Raw genomic sequence first — 18,609 nt, 5'->3', positions numbered from 1 at the left:
ATAAGTTGTCACCCTGTGAAAATGCGTTCTTTTTTGTTTTTTTTCAGTTTGATATTTAAGTTGTTCACCAATATATGTAATCTTGTGTGGAAACAGCATTAATGGGTTTATTTTACCGTCGGTTTTGTCCCCGTAGATACAAGTACTTGTATACACCAACGAGGCAATATGGTCGTCGAGTATCGCTCGAAGAAAACTGTTCAAAGTTTTTGAACTGAAATTTTGGTGAACCGTTGATTTATATATTAGAAATAACTGAATTATTTTGGTGTGGTCGGATTCGGAAATTCTCATCAAAAGATTACTGTGAATTTAGAAACTACAACATTAAAATGTTGTTCATGTTATATCAAGATTGCAATTCAAACGACTGTAGTCGATGTTATAGTTAGAGTACAACCCTCCCAAACGCACTTTTCCGACTTGAATCATTATTTTATTGACATGCTGTTTTTATGGCTGTTTTGTTAAGGTAGAGATGTAGGTTCGTGGGCACTTGGGAGTGAAATTTGTTTTTGTTTCCTTTTTATTATTCAAACAGTCTTGGCTATAGACTGTTAAATTTTTGTAGAATTGTGAATAATGGAACATACTCAAAGGACGATTTTAAAATATAGATAACAGGTGCAAACATTCTCTCTTTTGAATGCTTAGCAAGATTTATCAAGGCTGTACATAAATAATAAAAAAGAAACATGGTGAAAAAAAGAAATGACGGGATCTCTATATTATGCCTTATTTTAACCTTTATCAAAACAATAATGAATACATTTAAATTTGGAATTATTACAGCTATTTTAATTATGAGCATTAGCAAACTTCTTACTGAGTGAATTGTTATGCAAATTAGCAATTATCTCGGCTTCTTTTTAGTGCACATCCCAAAACTTTGACAAAAATAGCTCCTTGACGCTTTGACCTTTTGTTTTGAAATTTTCACAAATGATTGACAATGTGTTTATCTTCAAAACGCCGTCGGGGCATTGTTTTAGTTGAACAGTATTACAACAATCCTACAGACAACTAGCCTGGGTGTTAATTTATGTATAAACTTGAAGTGTTGAAATTTGATCAAAATTGACAACTGGTAGACAATTTTCAAGACGACACTTTTTTCATAGTAAACAGTTGTACCCATAAACCAATTTTGACAGGAAACAGAAGCATGGTTTAGAAGCTAGTTTTTTTTTAAAAACTTTTGACCAAAAAAGCATATTATGTGCACATTTCAAACTACAATGTCCATAAAAAAATACTAAAAAAAAGCTTTCCGAAAATATATAGTTTTGTGGACAAGGGAGGTCATCTTGGGTTTCTAATTAACTAATTAAAATACCTGTCAGGTAAACTACATCTCTACTTCATTTTTTGATTTGTTCTTTTCTGTTTGTAACGCATAAACTACGTTCGATGCAGGTTTTTCAAGTTTGTGTGTGGCCTTGGCATAATGGATGGGTGCGTCGATTTCTCCTTCTCAAATTTGTTGTTGCCCTTTCCATGCATTCAGCAGCAACATACTCTCTCTTCCAATATATCTTCCAATCGATATCACTGTCGTCGAAATCGACAAGATCCCCAGCGTGTTTCGGCAAATAAAGTACCATCTCAAATAAAGTACCATTTTTGTATCAAAAATCAAAACAAAGTGGATGTGAATCAAGAAGGCTTCTAGTTAAAAATTATGTTATAATATATGTTAATTTTATGTTAATGGAAAAGTAGGCTTGCGTTTACATCAACAATTTGACGAACACAAAACACGCATAGAAACAAAAGAGGTATTTGCGTTTCCCAACCGGTTGTTGAAGTCGCGCGATGAGTTGCGCCCTCGGCGGTGCTCCAAACCCAACACACGCCAGACAGAACGGTGGAGATTTCACTTCCCCCGATGATTTTTTGTCGGTACCAATCAAATTGCAGGAACGTCAGATAGTTACTGCCATCAAAGAGTAACCATTCACAACAGAGTTTATTTGTTTGTTGACATAATGTGCTGGAAAACATCAGCTCTATGTTTATAATCTCGTTGAACACAGTCTGAGATTTTTGCCGACAATGCAAACACAGCTTTGATTGACGGTGTTACTATACCCACCAAAATGAGTATTCATTTAAACTCATTGCAAGAAGGCGAGAACAGTAATGATCTTACCAACGAGACATACAATATTCTGTCAGGCGTTAGTGAGGTCTGATGCCTTTCGGCCGGTGAGGGGGCTACTCACGCCTACATTTCAGGCTATTGAGGGACTGTGCGTTAATAAGCAAAGTCCTTTGTTCCCCTGTCAATCACACTAAATACTTAACTAGCCGTCACTCACACAAATCTGATTACCACTAGCGCAAACAAAAGTTCTGCTGGTAGACGACTACATATCAGTTGTATTGTTCAACATCTCCTCGCGTGATTGTACACGTGGCAGCTGGAGTAGCGTGTGGACGCTGTTTGAGATAACAGGCAATTACAGAGGTAATGTCAACATATTTTCGCACTTAGCATATTATTTTTTTTCATGTTTCAGTAAAGACTACAACAATGCAACATCCATCTCATTGACATCGCTGTTGGTCGTATGCAAATGTGTATTGTACATTAGTAGTGTGATTCGTGTGTGGAATGGAGCCAAATTAATCTTGCGCAGTCTAATGAGTAACACAGCCTCATTGCAAATATAGCCCCGAACTCTAGTCTTCAACTATACACCGAGATAAATATTTCAGTCCAGATGAATTTGACCAAAACCCTAGAGAAATCGATATCCAATTTAGCGATATATTGTACTATACGATAGCAATGCGTTTGGGTTTTGGAAGTACAAGGTGAAATATTGGATGGGCGAATTGTTAGATTTGCTTGAATATTCGAATTGTTAATTATTTACATTGCGTAGAAATAATGTCGGTCGACCGGATACACGCCTGATTGTGTTTTCGCATGTCAGAGTCTCCTCGCTGTGTTCCAAAACACGAGGATTCAGAGATTCACTCGTGTTCCGATTTACTGCAATTAGCCATAATTTGGAACTAGCTTGGGGCGATTCGCGTGAAATGTTACACATTTCAAAAAAAACGGAAAAAAGTTCTTCGAATTATAATAGATTTCAATAATTTGTATATACAGAATTATCTTAGCAATAAAGAGGACATGTTTCCCTATTGTACCACTCACATGTCAGGCCGCTAATAGAATTATGTTAATATGCTGTGTAAATACATGAATGGTTATAAATATAAAGACAGATACCAGGGGGTGCGGGCGCTACATGGTCTATATATATATATAAATATTCAATTTCAAATCATGCATATAAAGACATGGTGATTTCACAAAATACTAACTGATTAAGTGTAGCAGCGTAAAGCACGTGTGTGGAGTACATGGTATAGATATTTATTTGTGGCATGCAAATATAAGGTCATAGGTTTCAGGGTAACTAAACTACCATAAGGTTTATATTATAATTCTGACTGTATATTGATTGGCATGACTCATTGTACAATGTATTTCTATAGGTTGGCATCTACTCAAAGTATTGTCTAATAAGGAAAATGTTTACTGCTCAAACTTATTGATAATATTTTTAGCAATTTCGAGTAATAAACATGCGTTAAATATCAACGTTTCTAATGTGTTTATGCACTCGTGTATTACACAACTTGTTGTGGGTGTTGTGGGCTTAATTGAACATGTTCGATATATATGTGAAATACGAAAGTCGGAAGACATGAAAACTTTGCTGTAAATCCTATGTACTGCAATTGATATCACATCACGATTAGTTTATTCATCTATTGGAAATGAAACAGTTTGCGAAGTGCTAAGAGCAACCAATCTTTGGGAAATAGAAATAAAAAGCACAAATAATTCTTGCTTGTTTTACATCTATCTTAACTATATGTATAAAGTTTCTTTTTATTCACTCCACAGCGTACGTAGTTCGTAATATACAAAGTCGTCGCTAGCAAATCATGGCACGATTGAAAGAATTATTCTTCTGTTTTTGTTTCGCTTCCGTTTTCTCTATGATTTCATACATCATTGCAGTGCTCCAATACTCTTGTGTTTGCAATATAGCGTGTGGTCAGAGCAATGAAAGACTTTATTACAAGCCAATACGCAGGTAACTAGCAATTCATGTTAACTAACAAAATGGTAAACTTTGAGGGAATGTTTATAATTTTTTGTATATTTTTTTTCATATTTAGTCATGCTGATACACACACCAAGTTATATTTCAACAAATAATTCGTAATCGTGTATTCCACCATCGAACTGAATTTATATTTCTTTATTTTTGATGTTTCAATTTTTACTGGATTTGTATTCTGTTCAAGGGCATGCAATATTACCCTGGTGCAACAAAAGATCGTGTTAACATGTACTAGTATGTCTGGACATTTATTTTCAGTGTAGAAAACAGAAAGGTGCAACCCAGTAAATGGAATACCATCGGTTCATTACCAAGCCCAAGGAGGTTCTTTATAGATTGCGGGGCAAACGTGGCGTTCTCTGTACTTTTGTTTCGTGAAACGTATCCATGGGCGAAGGAGTATATTATCCATTCCTTTGAGATAGATCCTCAATTACGTCCTTATTTCGCACCGTTTGAAAGTGAGACGATGTTCTTTCACAATCAAGGCGTGTCGAATACCTCAGGTAAGTGTAAACTCGCGTGCATACCATTACAAATACAGTGATGTAAATAATCTGAAATTTTTTTAAAAAAAATAATATATTAACTAAACCATAAATTATTATAATTATACTGTGTATAAGACGTAATATTGCATAATTTACGACATATAAGCACGAGCCGTAGGCGAGTGCATATATGGAGTGAATTGTGCAATATCGAGTGGTACACCCGACGTCGGTGTGTTGGGGGGGGGGGGTTGTTGCTATTTTATTATACCAGTGTATTGTCAATTCGATAATAAAACAAAGTATTTGATTCCATCTACTACAAGATTATGATTATGGCCTTTGAACATAAATATGTATAAAAACAGTATTTAATTGTACAACGAATGCACACTAAAATGCACACGCAACACAGTTCAAATTAAATAGAAACTTCTGTTATTTCGCGTGAAAACAAAACGTATCCACAGTGAATAGAATAACAAAGAAACACAAAAATTAGCATAACAAATGATGACCCTGCTGACCTTCTACTGACTACATCAACGCCATTTGAAAAACAGTGTCATGTACACTATGGATCAACAAAACAACATATTTTCCACGTTTTCATTCCGGTTTTTGTACAATTTGGACTGTAAATGGCCTATTGAAATTACAGTTGTGAAATAAACTGGATCTCTGAGTAATCATACTGCTTGTAACTGTGAGCTCCCAAAATGAAACGTAAAATCAAACCAAACTGTCCCAATTAAAGCGGGGGAGTCGTCACCTGCGCATGCGTCAGATGGCCATAGCGTGTTAATGTTTACAAATAAGGGCCTACCCGTGAGCCTTTTCGTTTTAGCGTGTGTTGTTATCATTGCTTGGGACTCAATTCTTGCGCGTGCGCAGGTTAACGGGGTTACTTGTCCAAAGCACGTTGGCGTCGTCCAACTTCTCCAAATCTTCCCTGAAGATACCTATTTTATATCAACTTTATCAAGTCCTTCTATTTTAAGCTGTTTATTTAAGCCTTTGAAGGAGTTGCTTGTAATGTTAATGTAGTATATTCACATTTTATTGTACTTATGAGATAACCCTTTTGAGACGCCCCATTAACGAGTATCGTCTGGTCTTGGGATGTCCGCCATTTTGGAAAAATTTTGTACACTTTGGAAAATGTCGGTAAACTTAAGTAAAACAGAAATTATAGTTTTTAGACGTGGGGGCATTGTTAAGAAAAGTGAAAACTGGGCTTTTGGAGGGACACAGATTAATACAGTAAGTTACTACAAATACCTTGGTTTATTGATCTCTAGTAGAAATTCATGGTCAATGGCTGTAAATACATTAGCAAGACAAGCACAAAAAGCGATGGGGGCAATTTTTCGCATGATACATAATACTGGGAGTCTTCCATATAATGATTATTTTAAATTATTTGATGGTATGATTTTACCAATTTTGAGTTACGGATCAGAGATATGGGGACATAATAGGTATCAGGTAGTAGAAAGAGCCCAGTTAAAATATTGCAAAGCTTTTTTAGGAGTTAAGTCTTCCACATCCGACGTTGCAGTACTCGGAGAGTGTGGTAGATACCCTATATATAATTATACAATCAAAAAGTGTATGAAATACTGGCTAAGACTATTAAGCATGCATCCAAGTAGAGTTGCTAAGCAAGCTTATAAACTTGCGCTCAATCTTGATGAAAATGACAGAACGTCATGGGCAACACACATAAAATCTATTCTTTTTGAGTTTGAGTTTGGTTTTGGTGAAGTGTGGTTTTGGCAGGGTCCTGGTGACCCTGAAGCCTTTCTTTGTCAATTCATGTCAAGGGCAAATGATATTTTCAGACAAAATTGGAGAGCGGAGGTGTGTACAAAAGACAAACTACGTACATATTGTAATTTCAAAGTCCTATTCCAGAGGGAAGATTATTTATTATTTATTAGTAATGTTAAATTGAGAAGAACAATATCATGCTTTAGATGTTCCAGTCATGTATTGGCAATAGAGGGCGGCAGGATCATGGGGCTTGACATTGATTTTAGACTTTGTCGAGTCTGTGACATGATGGAAGTAGAGGACGAATATCATTTCATTATGATATGTCCTCTGTATGAGACGCTTAGAAATCGGCTCATTCCCATTTGGGCTTATACAAATCCATCTGTAAATAAGTTTTATTCTTTAATGTCATGTAATTCATTTGAAATTATTAGTAACTTAGCTGTTTTTATACAAAATGCATTTAAGTTGAGACAAGATGTACTTGACCTTTGACCAAAGATTTGTTGCATCAGTATTGTAATAAGCAAAAGGGGCCAGTGGCCTATAAGAGCAAATAAAAAATATATATAAAAAATATATATATGTCCGCCATATTGTAAGCTCCGTAGTCCAAAATAAACATGTTACTGTCTTGATTTTGTGTGGATATATTACATTGAACTCACTGTCTTGCATAGTAATCAGATTCCGATTTTATGGCGGTGAGTTGATGTGCCGCTCGCACTGCACTGAGACCCGATCTCCCGTACTTCTTCGCAGTCTGACGCATCTTAACAGCATAAAACTGTCGTAAAACATTGTTGAGATCTTCAACACTCAGATACTCGAATTCTGGGTTCTTCTAAGTTGGTCGCAGCCAGTCTGTTAAAAAAATGGGAAACAGCGTTTCAGTAAAATTGAAAACCGTATTGTAAATAGTTTGGTCTTACCGGCGAAATAAAAATAAAACAAGTCCCTCCCCTTTCATATTTTTTCTCGTCCAACAATCCATCAATCTCATCTAGTTTGTCACCAGTTAAACTTACAAATCGTATTCTCTTCGTTCGATGTTCACAATCCATTTCAAAGCCACAACACAGAGAACAAGATATGTTTTACAAGTAAAAACAGCGTTCTGGTGTTCGTTTGGGTGTGTGTAGCGACCGACGACCACCCAACGACCGACAATCACAACTTAGATCCCGACAGAAAGCAATATTATGGTTATAACATTTTTCAGATGTTTTTAATTTGGTAATTGTTCTAATATTGCCAATATTTCCCTAAAAATAAAAAAAACTATAGTCAATTCATGTTCCATGGCCACTTTGTTTAGCATAAGTGTGCATTATCAGCCAATAGGACCAATCAAATCGATGGACTAACATCATCAAGATATTGGTATAATATAATACAATAACAATTTACTTGGGAAACCACATATCAACTTGTATTTGCAGGGAAATTAGAGGCATACCTTGAAGGGGCATGGTATCCTGGTAAACTAAACCTACATGCAGACAAGCAGTGGGGTGGAGGAACCTTATTCGCCGAAGAAAGCGAGAAAACTGCTCAAGATGGCGGAAACCGGAAGTTATCACGACGTATACAGGTTCCTGTCGTTGATTTATCACAGTGGATTCAACAAAATACTAATAGAGATGATTATGTCATATTAAAACTGGACGTTGAGGGCGCAGAGTATAGCATAATTAAGAAGATGCTGGAAGATGGGACATTTGACTGGATAGACAAGTATGTAAATTTGTGATGTTGTTAAATTTTCCAATGCCATGCTCCCCAGCGACAAACCAGCGACAAGTTGTGAATGACGTAGATGGGTGTAAGCATCTTCATAACAATTTTTAAAAAAATGCTTCGTTGTCTGGTAGTTGTCATTTCGAATATAGTGTGGAAACATTGTTGTATGCCCTTCTTGTATTCATATACATCACAAAAGCGTAGCATTGCTAGGTGGCGGCTTTTATGTCAGCTGTTGAAGTGCCCCAGCCAAATTCTCCCACTGTGCCTTCATTCTTTAGTGCATGGGGTAATTATATGCCAGTAATATTGAACACACTTACGCAGACAAAAGCCGCTATCCTCGGGGACAGAGCTACGTCGCAAGACGTTCCACGTTGCTAAGACGCGCATCACTGTACCACGTATTTCTACGGGCTATGCGAGCACTGTTCAGGAACGCGCAACGCCGAGCGAAGAGCTGGTAAAAATTTGAGAAAACAACAGGAACTCAACTTTGAAGTAATCCTGAATATTCAAATTTATATGCGTTACACACGCAGGGATAATCTTGTTACACTGTTACACAGGGGAGTCTCAACAACCATCCCAAAGTACCGTTTTCTGGGAGTTTTCGGTCCTTGTTTTCACCGTGATGGTTGCCAAGCGGTGAAAATGCCCGGATGTCTGCCCCTGAGAATAGTTCAAATGGTGCTTAAATTCAACAATACTAAACCTGAATTAACGTAAATAAAGAAATAAATATTTGTGGGGAAACCGTTCGGAAGATTACAATTAAATTTATTTTTTCATTTTCTGGTTACAGATTTCGATCATAATTTTGAATAAAATATGAAAAAAATGATGCACGATTGTTTAATTTTTTTGGCAAAAGTTTACGTTGACGCTCGAACTACTAAGCTGACGTCATTGCGGATATTGTTGATTCGTAAATGCAATGCACGGCATGGTAGGTGCTTTATTTACGAGGCATTTACAAGATTATCACCACAAATGTATTACTATAGAAACGACGTCCTGTTCTTAAACATCATGTACATATTTTTGTTTCAATGAATCTGTATTAGGTTCTATGGTGAGTTACATGATTGGCAACCCACTGGGCTAAGTGCAAATGAAAAAATGGAGATAACGGACAGGATGGAAATTACAGGAGTGAAGTTGATAGACTGGATTGGAGAGAAACGCAGATATGATGACTTTGATGATATGCACGAAATATTGGTAAGGCGATATTCTGTTTTATAAATTACTTCGTTTGTTGTTGTGTTGCGATGGCGACTCGCTCTCTGCTTCGCCAGTGTTCGACTTTGAAACACACTAGGAAATCCGGTTTGACATGTACAACAACATCAGTCGTGCTACTCTGGCATTAATGGTTTACATCCGGGGAACACGTATCTAATTTTGGTCACGAACGCGTACATTGCGTACGTAGTGAAGACACTGTCAGGCAATGACGACGTCACATTGTCACGAATCGGGACATGAAAACCAACACAAGCGCGACCATTCTGAAATAGAAGTGTCGTCTATGAACGACAGCGCTTGCGTAAACACATACATAAAGGGTAGTGGTGGTCGTACAACGCGTATTCAAATTTCATGTAAAGAACACTTTGTGTACGTCGCTACGAGTGCCATATCAAAACTGGACGCGGTGCGACGACCAACGCCCTTTAAATAAGGTATTTATTTGAATAGTGTGCAGACGAAAAGTAACGCAATGCTCATAAAATACAAAATATCAGCACTTTAACCTGTCATAATCATTCCAGCTGGTATACTAAATTAAATAGCGTCAATCTTGTTATCATATTATAAACCTGATTATACTTTACAGAGATGAAAATAATTCCTGAAAATATATTTTCCGTGGAACACAAATAAAATCATTCCTGATTGTATAACTAAAAAAAATACTTATTTATCCCTAAATACACGCTTATTTTTCACTCTTATTTTTCCACAGATTCCAAAGAACACACCGGGAGCAAGGCAAACAATTCTAGACAAATGCATTCCTAAACACGGACATACAATGGTTAGCGTCGTCATTGAGATAGGAATGAATTTGAAGACAGCGATACGACTAGTTAATACCATATTAGCGTATAGATTTAACGTGCCGTTGACTCTGTTTGTATATGGCGACTTTGTGGAAATGTTTCCAGAGCTAGTCATCAAATGGAGCAAACGTTTTGAAATAAACATTCGTGCAAGTGGCCCTCTATCAGGTGATAATTGGGCGGAACAAAACGAAGACATTCTTCGCATGTCGGTGACCAGCACAGAACAACGGATGAAAGAAATCGGGTTCACGCCGGTATATATACTGCCACCTGGTTTGAGTTCCAATGTTCGGAAGGTGATATTTGATAGAGATTTACGGTTAATCAAGGCATCAGTCTCATTTCCACCGAAAACAGGTATGGTCATATTACACTTTATTTGGCAATCTTTTTATTCTATCTTCCTGAAATTGTATAACAATAATTACATATGTATTTAGTGCTGACACTATAATTACTTGATTGAATTGAATTCGGATATGCATTTTTTTTACTTTTCACTCAGTTAATACCAACACATCACACTCCTTATTACATTGTGATTTTGTTTCTTGTTGATTGGTTCTCATCAGAATGTACATGAGAGTGGTAGTTGGTGCCAACCACTACTGGGGCTGGTCACTAGTCGTATAGTGGTTGCTGCATCGGACTTGTGGTCGGTAGACCCGGCTGTGTTAAATATATGTCATCAATTACTTACCACAATGTAGTATTTATAGAGTTGCTTACAGAAAGTTATATCCTGGATATTTACTATATCTCATGCACGAATTGTATCTTACAGGAACGCTGTTAACCAATGGCAACTATCATACCTTTGAAGACGTGCAACGTACCTCAAAGGCTCTGAAAATAATTCACGAAGGTTTAGGTGAACAAGGCGGTATCCTAAGTTTAGATTCAGATTTTCCAGACAGCTATATGATTTCAGTTTTTTTATTAGATTATCTATATGAGAACTCGAAACATAACATAGTTAGTTTACGGGAGTGCTTGACACTTAGATGAAAATGCAAAAATTCAAACTTGGTGATGGTACTAGTTCTTCAACTATTGTCTGTAACTTAGATTGTTTTTTGCAAGAACGATGTAAGTTTTATAAGTTTTAGTTTACACTATGCTGTACACCGAACAAGCAGCTATAACACTGCTCTATTTACCAGTCTGGATGTTGGCCTATATTACCGTGAAATACAAAGAAATATAGGTTAACACAACGGGTTAGATGGCACCTGGAGAGGACATTATTCGGACATCGTTTTTATGACGCTTTATCCTGTGTGGGAAAAGGAGAATTCAGGTTATCGGTCAGTTTCGGTGGGTTTGAAAAATACAAGTGCTATCATGCTATCAAATTAATATACTGTTTGTTGGTTTTTCAAAAAGGAATTATTTATTTTATCAAAATCTATCATGTAATATTTGACATGAAAGGTATCTTAATAAAGATAAAATTTTAAAATTCATTCATATATGCTTACTTTTTATTCTGATATGACAACATTTTCTTTGTATTTTGATAGTTTCATTCATTGACAAATGACATCATTTCATTCATACATGTGATCCTTGGTATATATATGCCAATGTGTGCAAACAATTGTGGCTGTTTGTTGAACACTATTTCAACTTCTCATTTTGCAATCCATACCCTTATATTTAATCTGCTTCAAGAAATTTTTAAATTAAAACGACTGGCTTTGTTGGCACAGTTTGCTCCCAATACAAATTGAAATATTGCCAGTAACATTGAATACATCTTGCTCAGTATACCTTTTTTCCGACATCATATTCGATGACTATAGTTCTCAGAATCAACAAAAGTAATAAATTCACAGAAATCATTTCGATGCCATATTTTTAGAAGACATCGTCATGTCGAATTTTGATTATGACCATAACCTTTCAAGCTACAGATTGTCTAAACAAATGACCCAACAACCAACACATTTTCCATCCGCCACAAAAAATGTATTTATAATTGAACAACCAAGAAAGCAACAGATATGAGATTACATCTTGAAGACAACGAAACAGCATTTTGCAGCCAGTCATTCAAAGCACGAATCCGTAAACTCCTCCCAATATACTCTTCTGTTGCATCAATGGTTCTTTAATATATGTGAAACAAACTTAGCCAATAGCTGCACGCGACTCATTAAACTTTCAACCAACAACTCATTCTATTTATTGTTGTGTGAGGAAGGCATTTACTAGCAAAACGGATCTTTTGAAGAAATATAATGAAAATAAAGTACAATTTATTTAGTAAACATGACACTTGTAGTTGGGTATGATGGACTTCCCATGAATGGGCATAGAAGTTAAAATTTGTTATCCATCAGAAACTTGAAACTATCAACAATTACTTTATAAAAAGTAGTTTAATTCCTAGTGTGGTGAGCGTAGTAGGGGTGCTTTTATTGGTGTATTTGTTGACATGTTTGACCACCGAATTTGCCTTTCATAGTGATCATTCCCAAATATACTACAAATGTTCCAACCAATGTCAGACTAGACTCCCATATCCATAGAGTGGCATTTGGAATTAAGTGCCGTGGCATGTGGCCCCTGGGGGCAATACGGTCGGCTAAATTTCCATCAAAAAACAAGCAAACATGTATACCTTTATGTGTGATGCCATTTACATGTAATTTGATTTCGATGGTTACTGTAACGTTTTGAATTGAATTACAAAAATATATATGGTCACCGAACATTTTTTTCCATAATAACTGGAGGGATGCTAAATCCACACCCACGCGCTCCGATATTAAAAATGCCTTGACCAGTATGAATCTAAATTACATGGTAACATTATTTTGATTTTGTTGAGAACCAATAAATGCATTTGATAGGATAACTCAAAACTCTATCATAACATCAATTAAAACGGCTTGTTGCATTATAAGTAACACATCTGTGTTAAATTGGTGGTTCATGCATATTTAAAGCGGGGTGTCGTCATGCGCATGCGTCAGATGGCCATAACGTTTCATTGTTTACAAACAAGCGTCTACTACGGCGCGCCAAGGGTTGCAAAAATATTCTATCATACAGAATGATAAAAAACAGAATTTCATAGCCTTTTTCTCAAAATTTAAATAATATATATATATATATATCTAGAAATAACAATTACAAAACTAGAATATAAAATACAATATTTAAAGAATACGAGAATGGAAAATGCGGGAAATAAAAAAAAGACAGTAGCAACGACAAAATAAATTTGAAAAAAAAACTTACAAATGAAAAACACTAAAGAATAAAACAAAAATAAACATACAAGCAATTAGAAATAATTATAAAAATAACCAAACTTGATATAAATTAATAAAAAATGGATAATTTCAAAAAAAAATTGAAAAAAAACAAACAAACTAATATGAATAATTTCAAAAAAATAAAAAAATAATAAATATATTAAAACAAAAACGAGAAAAATTTAGGAATTATGTCATACTATATGTTAATTTTATGTTAATAGCAAAGTAGGCTTATGTTCACATCAATAATTTGTCAAACGCGAAACACGCATTGAAACAAAACGGTTGTTGAGGTCGAGCGATGAGTTGCGTCCGCGGCAGTGCTCCAAACCCAACACAGCCATACAGAACGATGTAGTTTTTCACTTCCCCGGATGATTGTTTTGTCGGTAAAAATCAAATTGCATGGACATCAGACAGTTAAAGCCATTCATTCACGACAGAATTTATTTGTTTGTTGACATAATGTGCTGGAAAATTTTCGCCCTCTGTTTATCATCTTGTAAAACACGTACAGTTTGTGTTTTTTTGCCAACAATGCAAATTCTTTGATTGACGGTGTTACTATAACCACTGTTGGGTTCTTGGGTGCAGCGAAGGCCGTAACAGGCTAAAGAATACAAGCTCGGTATAAACAACACAACTGGTTTATTACAGTAATGGCGGCGTTCAGACTACGCATGTCATTAAATGACGTAATAAAGTACATGTCATTAAATACGACCCAAGCTCAATATACTACATCCCTCCCTATCTAAGTGAATCTCACTCTAGCAGTCTATATTGGGATTTAATATATAATATTCTTTTCTGGATCAGTTCATTCTGCATGCACTTGTACTGAATACTGCAAAACTCAACTAAACTACAATGTGGGTGGCGCTAGGCTCACACCCTAGTGCAGGCTTTATTCTGGCCTATCATATGCACTGTTTCAAAATGTAACTAAACATACATATCATATTTATCTGGAAATTTTCTCTGACGACTAGATCTACGCACTTCTGGTACCGAGGCATAAGTTTCTGACGATTGTTCATTTATAGGATCTGTTGTCTCATCTTTCAATGTAGTAGATTTGTTAGTAGTTGTAGGTGATACATTCTCTGATGAAAGTTCTTCCGGTTTCAATGATGACGAATCATGTTTAGGAACTGGCACTGATGGCGAGATAGAAGGCATCCGTATTGGTACAGATACCATATTCGGTTTACTCTGAGTTTGGTCACTTTGCGTAATTTCCTCTGATGGCATCTAGATCTAAGCTGATCTTGATGTCTTTTCCATCCTGAAATCTAACTAGGAATGTTAGTGATCCCCACTTCTCTTCAATTATTCCAGGTATCCATTTTGGTATTCCCGCATAACCGAAAGTAGGTGTAATCCCTTGTTTTTGTATCATAATTCTTTTTCATCTTTCCCTGGTTATGCAATACTCGTGTCTGAAGTGATGGTTGCACAAGATCAAGTCTTGATCTTGGATGTCTATGCATAAGTAATGCTGCAGGAATCTGTCCTGTGGTAATCTGTGGCGTGAATCTGTATCTTGCCAAAAACCGATACAATCTGGACTCTAAACATCCTGAAGACTTTCTGAGACCTCCCTTGACTGTTTGTACAGCTCTTTTAGCTAACCCGTTACTGGCAGGATGGCAAGGAGCTGTTGTGATGTGCTTTATTCCATTTGTTTTACAAAAGGATCTAAACTCTTCACTGGTGAAACAAGTACCATTATTTGATACTATCACGTGCGGTAGCCCATGCGTAGCAAATGTTTGGTACAATTTGTTGATTGTTGCTGTGGATGTTGCTGTCGGCATAACGTGAGCTTCTATATATTTACTATGAGCATCAACAATGATTAATATCATTTTACCTTAATATGGACCTGCAAAATCTATGTGCAGTCGGAACCACGGCTGGTTAGGCCATTCCCAAGCATGTAATGGTGCTTTAGTTGGAGATTTCGTAGAATCCTGGCATGCTGTACAACTGCGAACACTGTCATCGATTTCAGCATCTAACCCTGGCCACCATAGGTAATTCTGAGCCAAAGCTTTCATGCGCACTATACCAGGAATTATACCCGCGACCCCCACAAAATACATCCTTGCTGAACTGAGAGTTCTTGTTTGCGTCTGATATACGGTCGCAGTTGTTCCTCAACCTGCTCAGGCCAACCTTGGGTTACCCACTTTAAGATGTGTGATAATACTGGATCTCTTGCTGTCCAGTTTTCTACAAGCTCAGCCGTTACTGGTGATCCATCCAGTGTTGATAATGTAAGAACCACCTCTTCAGGGACAGGTACACTGCCTGGTTGTTCCTTTATGGGTAAGCGACTTAATCCATCTACATTTCCCATATTAGATCCTGGTTTATACTCTAACTGGTATTGATAATTGGCTAGTGTAAGTGCAGATCGCTGAATTCTGGCACTTGCCAACTGTGATATAGCTTTATCTTGCTTTAACAGACCAAGTAATGGCTTATGATCTGTTTTGATGCTAAATTCACGCCCATATAGGTACTTATGAAATTTGGTAACACCAAACACAATTGCTAGTCCTTCTCGTTCTGTCTGGGCATATCACTTCTCTGCATGTGCTAGTATGCGAGAGGCAAAAGCTATGGGTTGTTCCATTCCATTTGGCATACTATGGGAAAGTACTGATCCAATGCCATATGGAGAAGCATCACAATCCAAGGTTAGTTTCAAACCACTATCATAGTGTACTAACAGTTGAGACGACTGTAATAGTTCCTTTGATTTGCTGAATGCTTCCTGCTGACGTTTCCCCCACTGCCACTTGGAGTTCTGTTGTCCAAGTTGATACAGTGGTGCCAAAACAGTGCTAAGATTCTTCAAGAACCTATGATAGTAATTTAAGAGACCTAAATAACGTTTATGCTCTTCTCTGTTCTGAGGCGCTGGAGCTTTCTGTATGGCTACCACCTTTTCTTCTGTAGGACGAATACCAGTAGCATCAATGCAATGTCCTAGGTAAGTGACTGATGGTTTCTTAAACACACACTTGTCTCGTTTTAGTTTGAGTCCAGCTTTGTCTAAGCGATCCAAAACTTCATCTAAATTCTCTTCATGCTCTTTTTCGGTAAGTCCAGAAACCAGTATATCATCGATATAAACTGCTGTCATTGATATGCCTTGGACTGTCTGTTCCATGGTTCTCTGGTCTCTCTGCTGATATACCATAGGGTAAACGTGTGTATGTATATATACCTTTGTTAGTATTGATGGCTGTCAAGTTCTGTGACTCCTCATTCAATAGCAATTGCTGATAAGCATGACTCAAATCTAACTTAGTGAAGAATTTACCCCCAGCAAGCTTTGCATACAAATCTTCAACATTGGGTATTGGGTATCTGTCAACACATAAGGCTTTGTTTAAAGTTTGTTTGTAGTCACCACATATGCGAACATCACCTGTCGCTTTAAGTACAGGTACAACTGGTGAAGCCCAATCTGAGTAAGATACAGGTCTAATGACTCCTTCCTTTTCTAAGCGATCAATCTTTTTATCTACTTTATCTCGGAGGGCAAATGGTACAGTACGTGCTTTCATATATCTTGGTGTTATCTCAGGATTAACATGCAGCTTGATGGTAGTGTCTTTCAGGGTTCCTAATCCTGGTTCGAACAATTTTGGATGTTTACTAATCCATGACTCTCCATCAAGATGAAAAACTTGTGGCGAGTATAGTTTTATTAATTCTAACCAGTCTCTGCCTATCAAGTTTGGACCATTACCTGGTACAACCAATACTTTTAATTTATGTATGGTATCTGCTTCACGTGCCTCCATTTCTGTCTGACCTAAGGGGTTAATACAATTTCCTGCATATGTTCTCAATCTGGGTAGTCCCTCAGTGTGTAGTTGTAATGCTTGCTGACCAACTTTCAGTTTCTTAAACTGCTGCTCACTTACCAAACTTACTGCTGCGCCCGTATCAATTTCCATGGTTGTCGGTACCCCATTCAGTTGAAGGTTGTATTTATATGGCTGTGTTTTGGAAATACTTGATGCAGTCTATACAGGTCAACGTTATATGTTTCCTGCCCATATGAGTAGACTGTGGTTGGTTCAGTAGAAATAAAAATATTTTCTGTTCTCCCTTGTGACTTGCAATATTTAACAAAATGAATCTGCTTATGACATTGTCTGCATTCTTTTCCCCAAGCTTGACATTTCTCCTTTTTGTCATGAGGCCATTTACCACCACAACCCCAGCATGACGGTTTTTTATCACCATTACCAGGCCCCCTAGGCTTGTGTAATTTCTTCAGTTTGTAATGGGTCATTCTGTGTACTGTGTGTACATTGCTAGGTGCTTCAGCCCCTGCATTGACTGTAGACATATTATGTGCCTGAGCTGTAGTGGCTTCTAGTGAACGACCATATTTCAATAAATCATCAAGGGAAAAATTCAGCTCTCTTAATCCTTTTTCTCTTATTTTTCGGATTTATGCATTTCTGTATAATCTGAGATTTTATTTCATTCTCTTTCTCATGAAATTCACAGTTCTTGGCTAGCTGTCGTAATCTAGCAGCAAATTTATCACGTGTTTCTGATGGTAACTAACTTGCCTAGCGAAACACATACACTTCATACTTCACTTTGGCGCGAAGTACTCACTCAGTTTTGTCTTCAACTGTGCGTACGTTTCGTCTTCCGCCTGCTCCAATCCGAGGTGAATTTCAAAAACTTCTTCCCCCGCTAGGTGAAGTAGGAGAGCTCTTATCCTCGCATCCTGTATAATATTCTTGGCTACAAGATAATTATCGAATCTTTCTATCCACCTTTCCCAGCGCACTGTAGCTGTCTCTGGCGGAATTGGGATGAACGGTTTCAAAGCATCGTTGCCGTTCATTGTGACGCTGATTTGTTTTGTCTTCAAAACAGGCTCAAAAATAATTTGTACTCACTTCACTTGTTCTGACGGTTTTCAGTACGTCAAAGTTACTCCTCGTCGCCAAATTGTTGGGTTCTTGGGTGCAGTGAAGGCCGTAACAGACTAACGAATACAAGCTCGGTATAAACAACACAACTGGTTTATTACAGTAACGGCGGCGTTCAGACTACG

General features: G+C 37.0%; 1 protein-coding gene across 1 annotated transcript; it reads left to right on the top strand.

Annotated features, from left to right (window-relative positions):
* Positions 1-1,601: 1,601 nt before the first annotated feature.
* On the top strand, positions 1,602-11,702 carry LOC144343704 (uncharacterized). Its single transcript, XM_085495342.1, has 7 exons — positions 1,602-2,470; positions 3,929-4,121; positions 4,410-4,657; positions 7,864-8,158; positions 9,232-9,388; positions 10,137-10,593; positions 11,021-11,702. The coding sequence occupies exons 2-7, from the start codon at positions 3,970-3,972 to the stop codon at positions 11,242-11,244; spliced, it is 1,533 nt and encodes a 510-aa protein (XP_085351468.1). The 5' UTR covers positions 1,602-2,470; positions 3,929-3,969; the 3' UTR covers positions 11,245-11,702.
* The last annotated feature ends 6,907 nt before the right edge of the window (positions 11,703-18,609 follow it).

The sequence above is a fragment of the Saccoglossus kowalevskii genome, chromosome 21 (genome assembly GCF_978046115.1).
Source record: "Saccoglossus kowalevskii chromosome 21, keSacKowa6.1, whole genome shotgun sequence".
Taxonomy (NCBI): Eukaryota; Metazoa; Hemichordata; class Enteropneusta; family Harrimaniidae; genus Saccoglossus; species Saccoglossus kowalevskii.
The sequence above is the reverse complement of the archived record's forward strand: the minus strand, read 5'-3'. Positions and strand labels throughout refer to the sequence as shown.

Bases quoted from the DNA above. Each gene is read 5' to 3' on its own strand.
- LOC144343704 (XM_085495342.1), top strand. From the start codon at position 3,970: ATGGCACGATTGAAAGAATTATTCTTCTGTTTTTGTTTCGCTTCCGTT. The intron at 4,658-7,863 runs GTAAGTGTAAAC...TTGTATTTGCAG, and splicing joins AGGCGTGTCGAATACCTCAG to GGAAATTAGAGGCATACCTT. The intron at 10,594-11,020 runs GTATGGTCATAT...TGTATCTTACAG, and splicing joins CTCATTTCCACCGAAAACAG to GAACGCTGTTAACCAATGGC.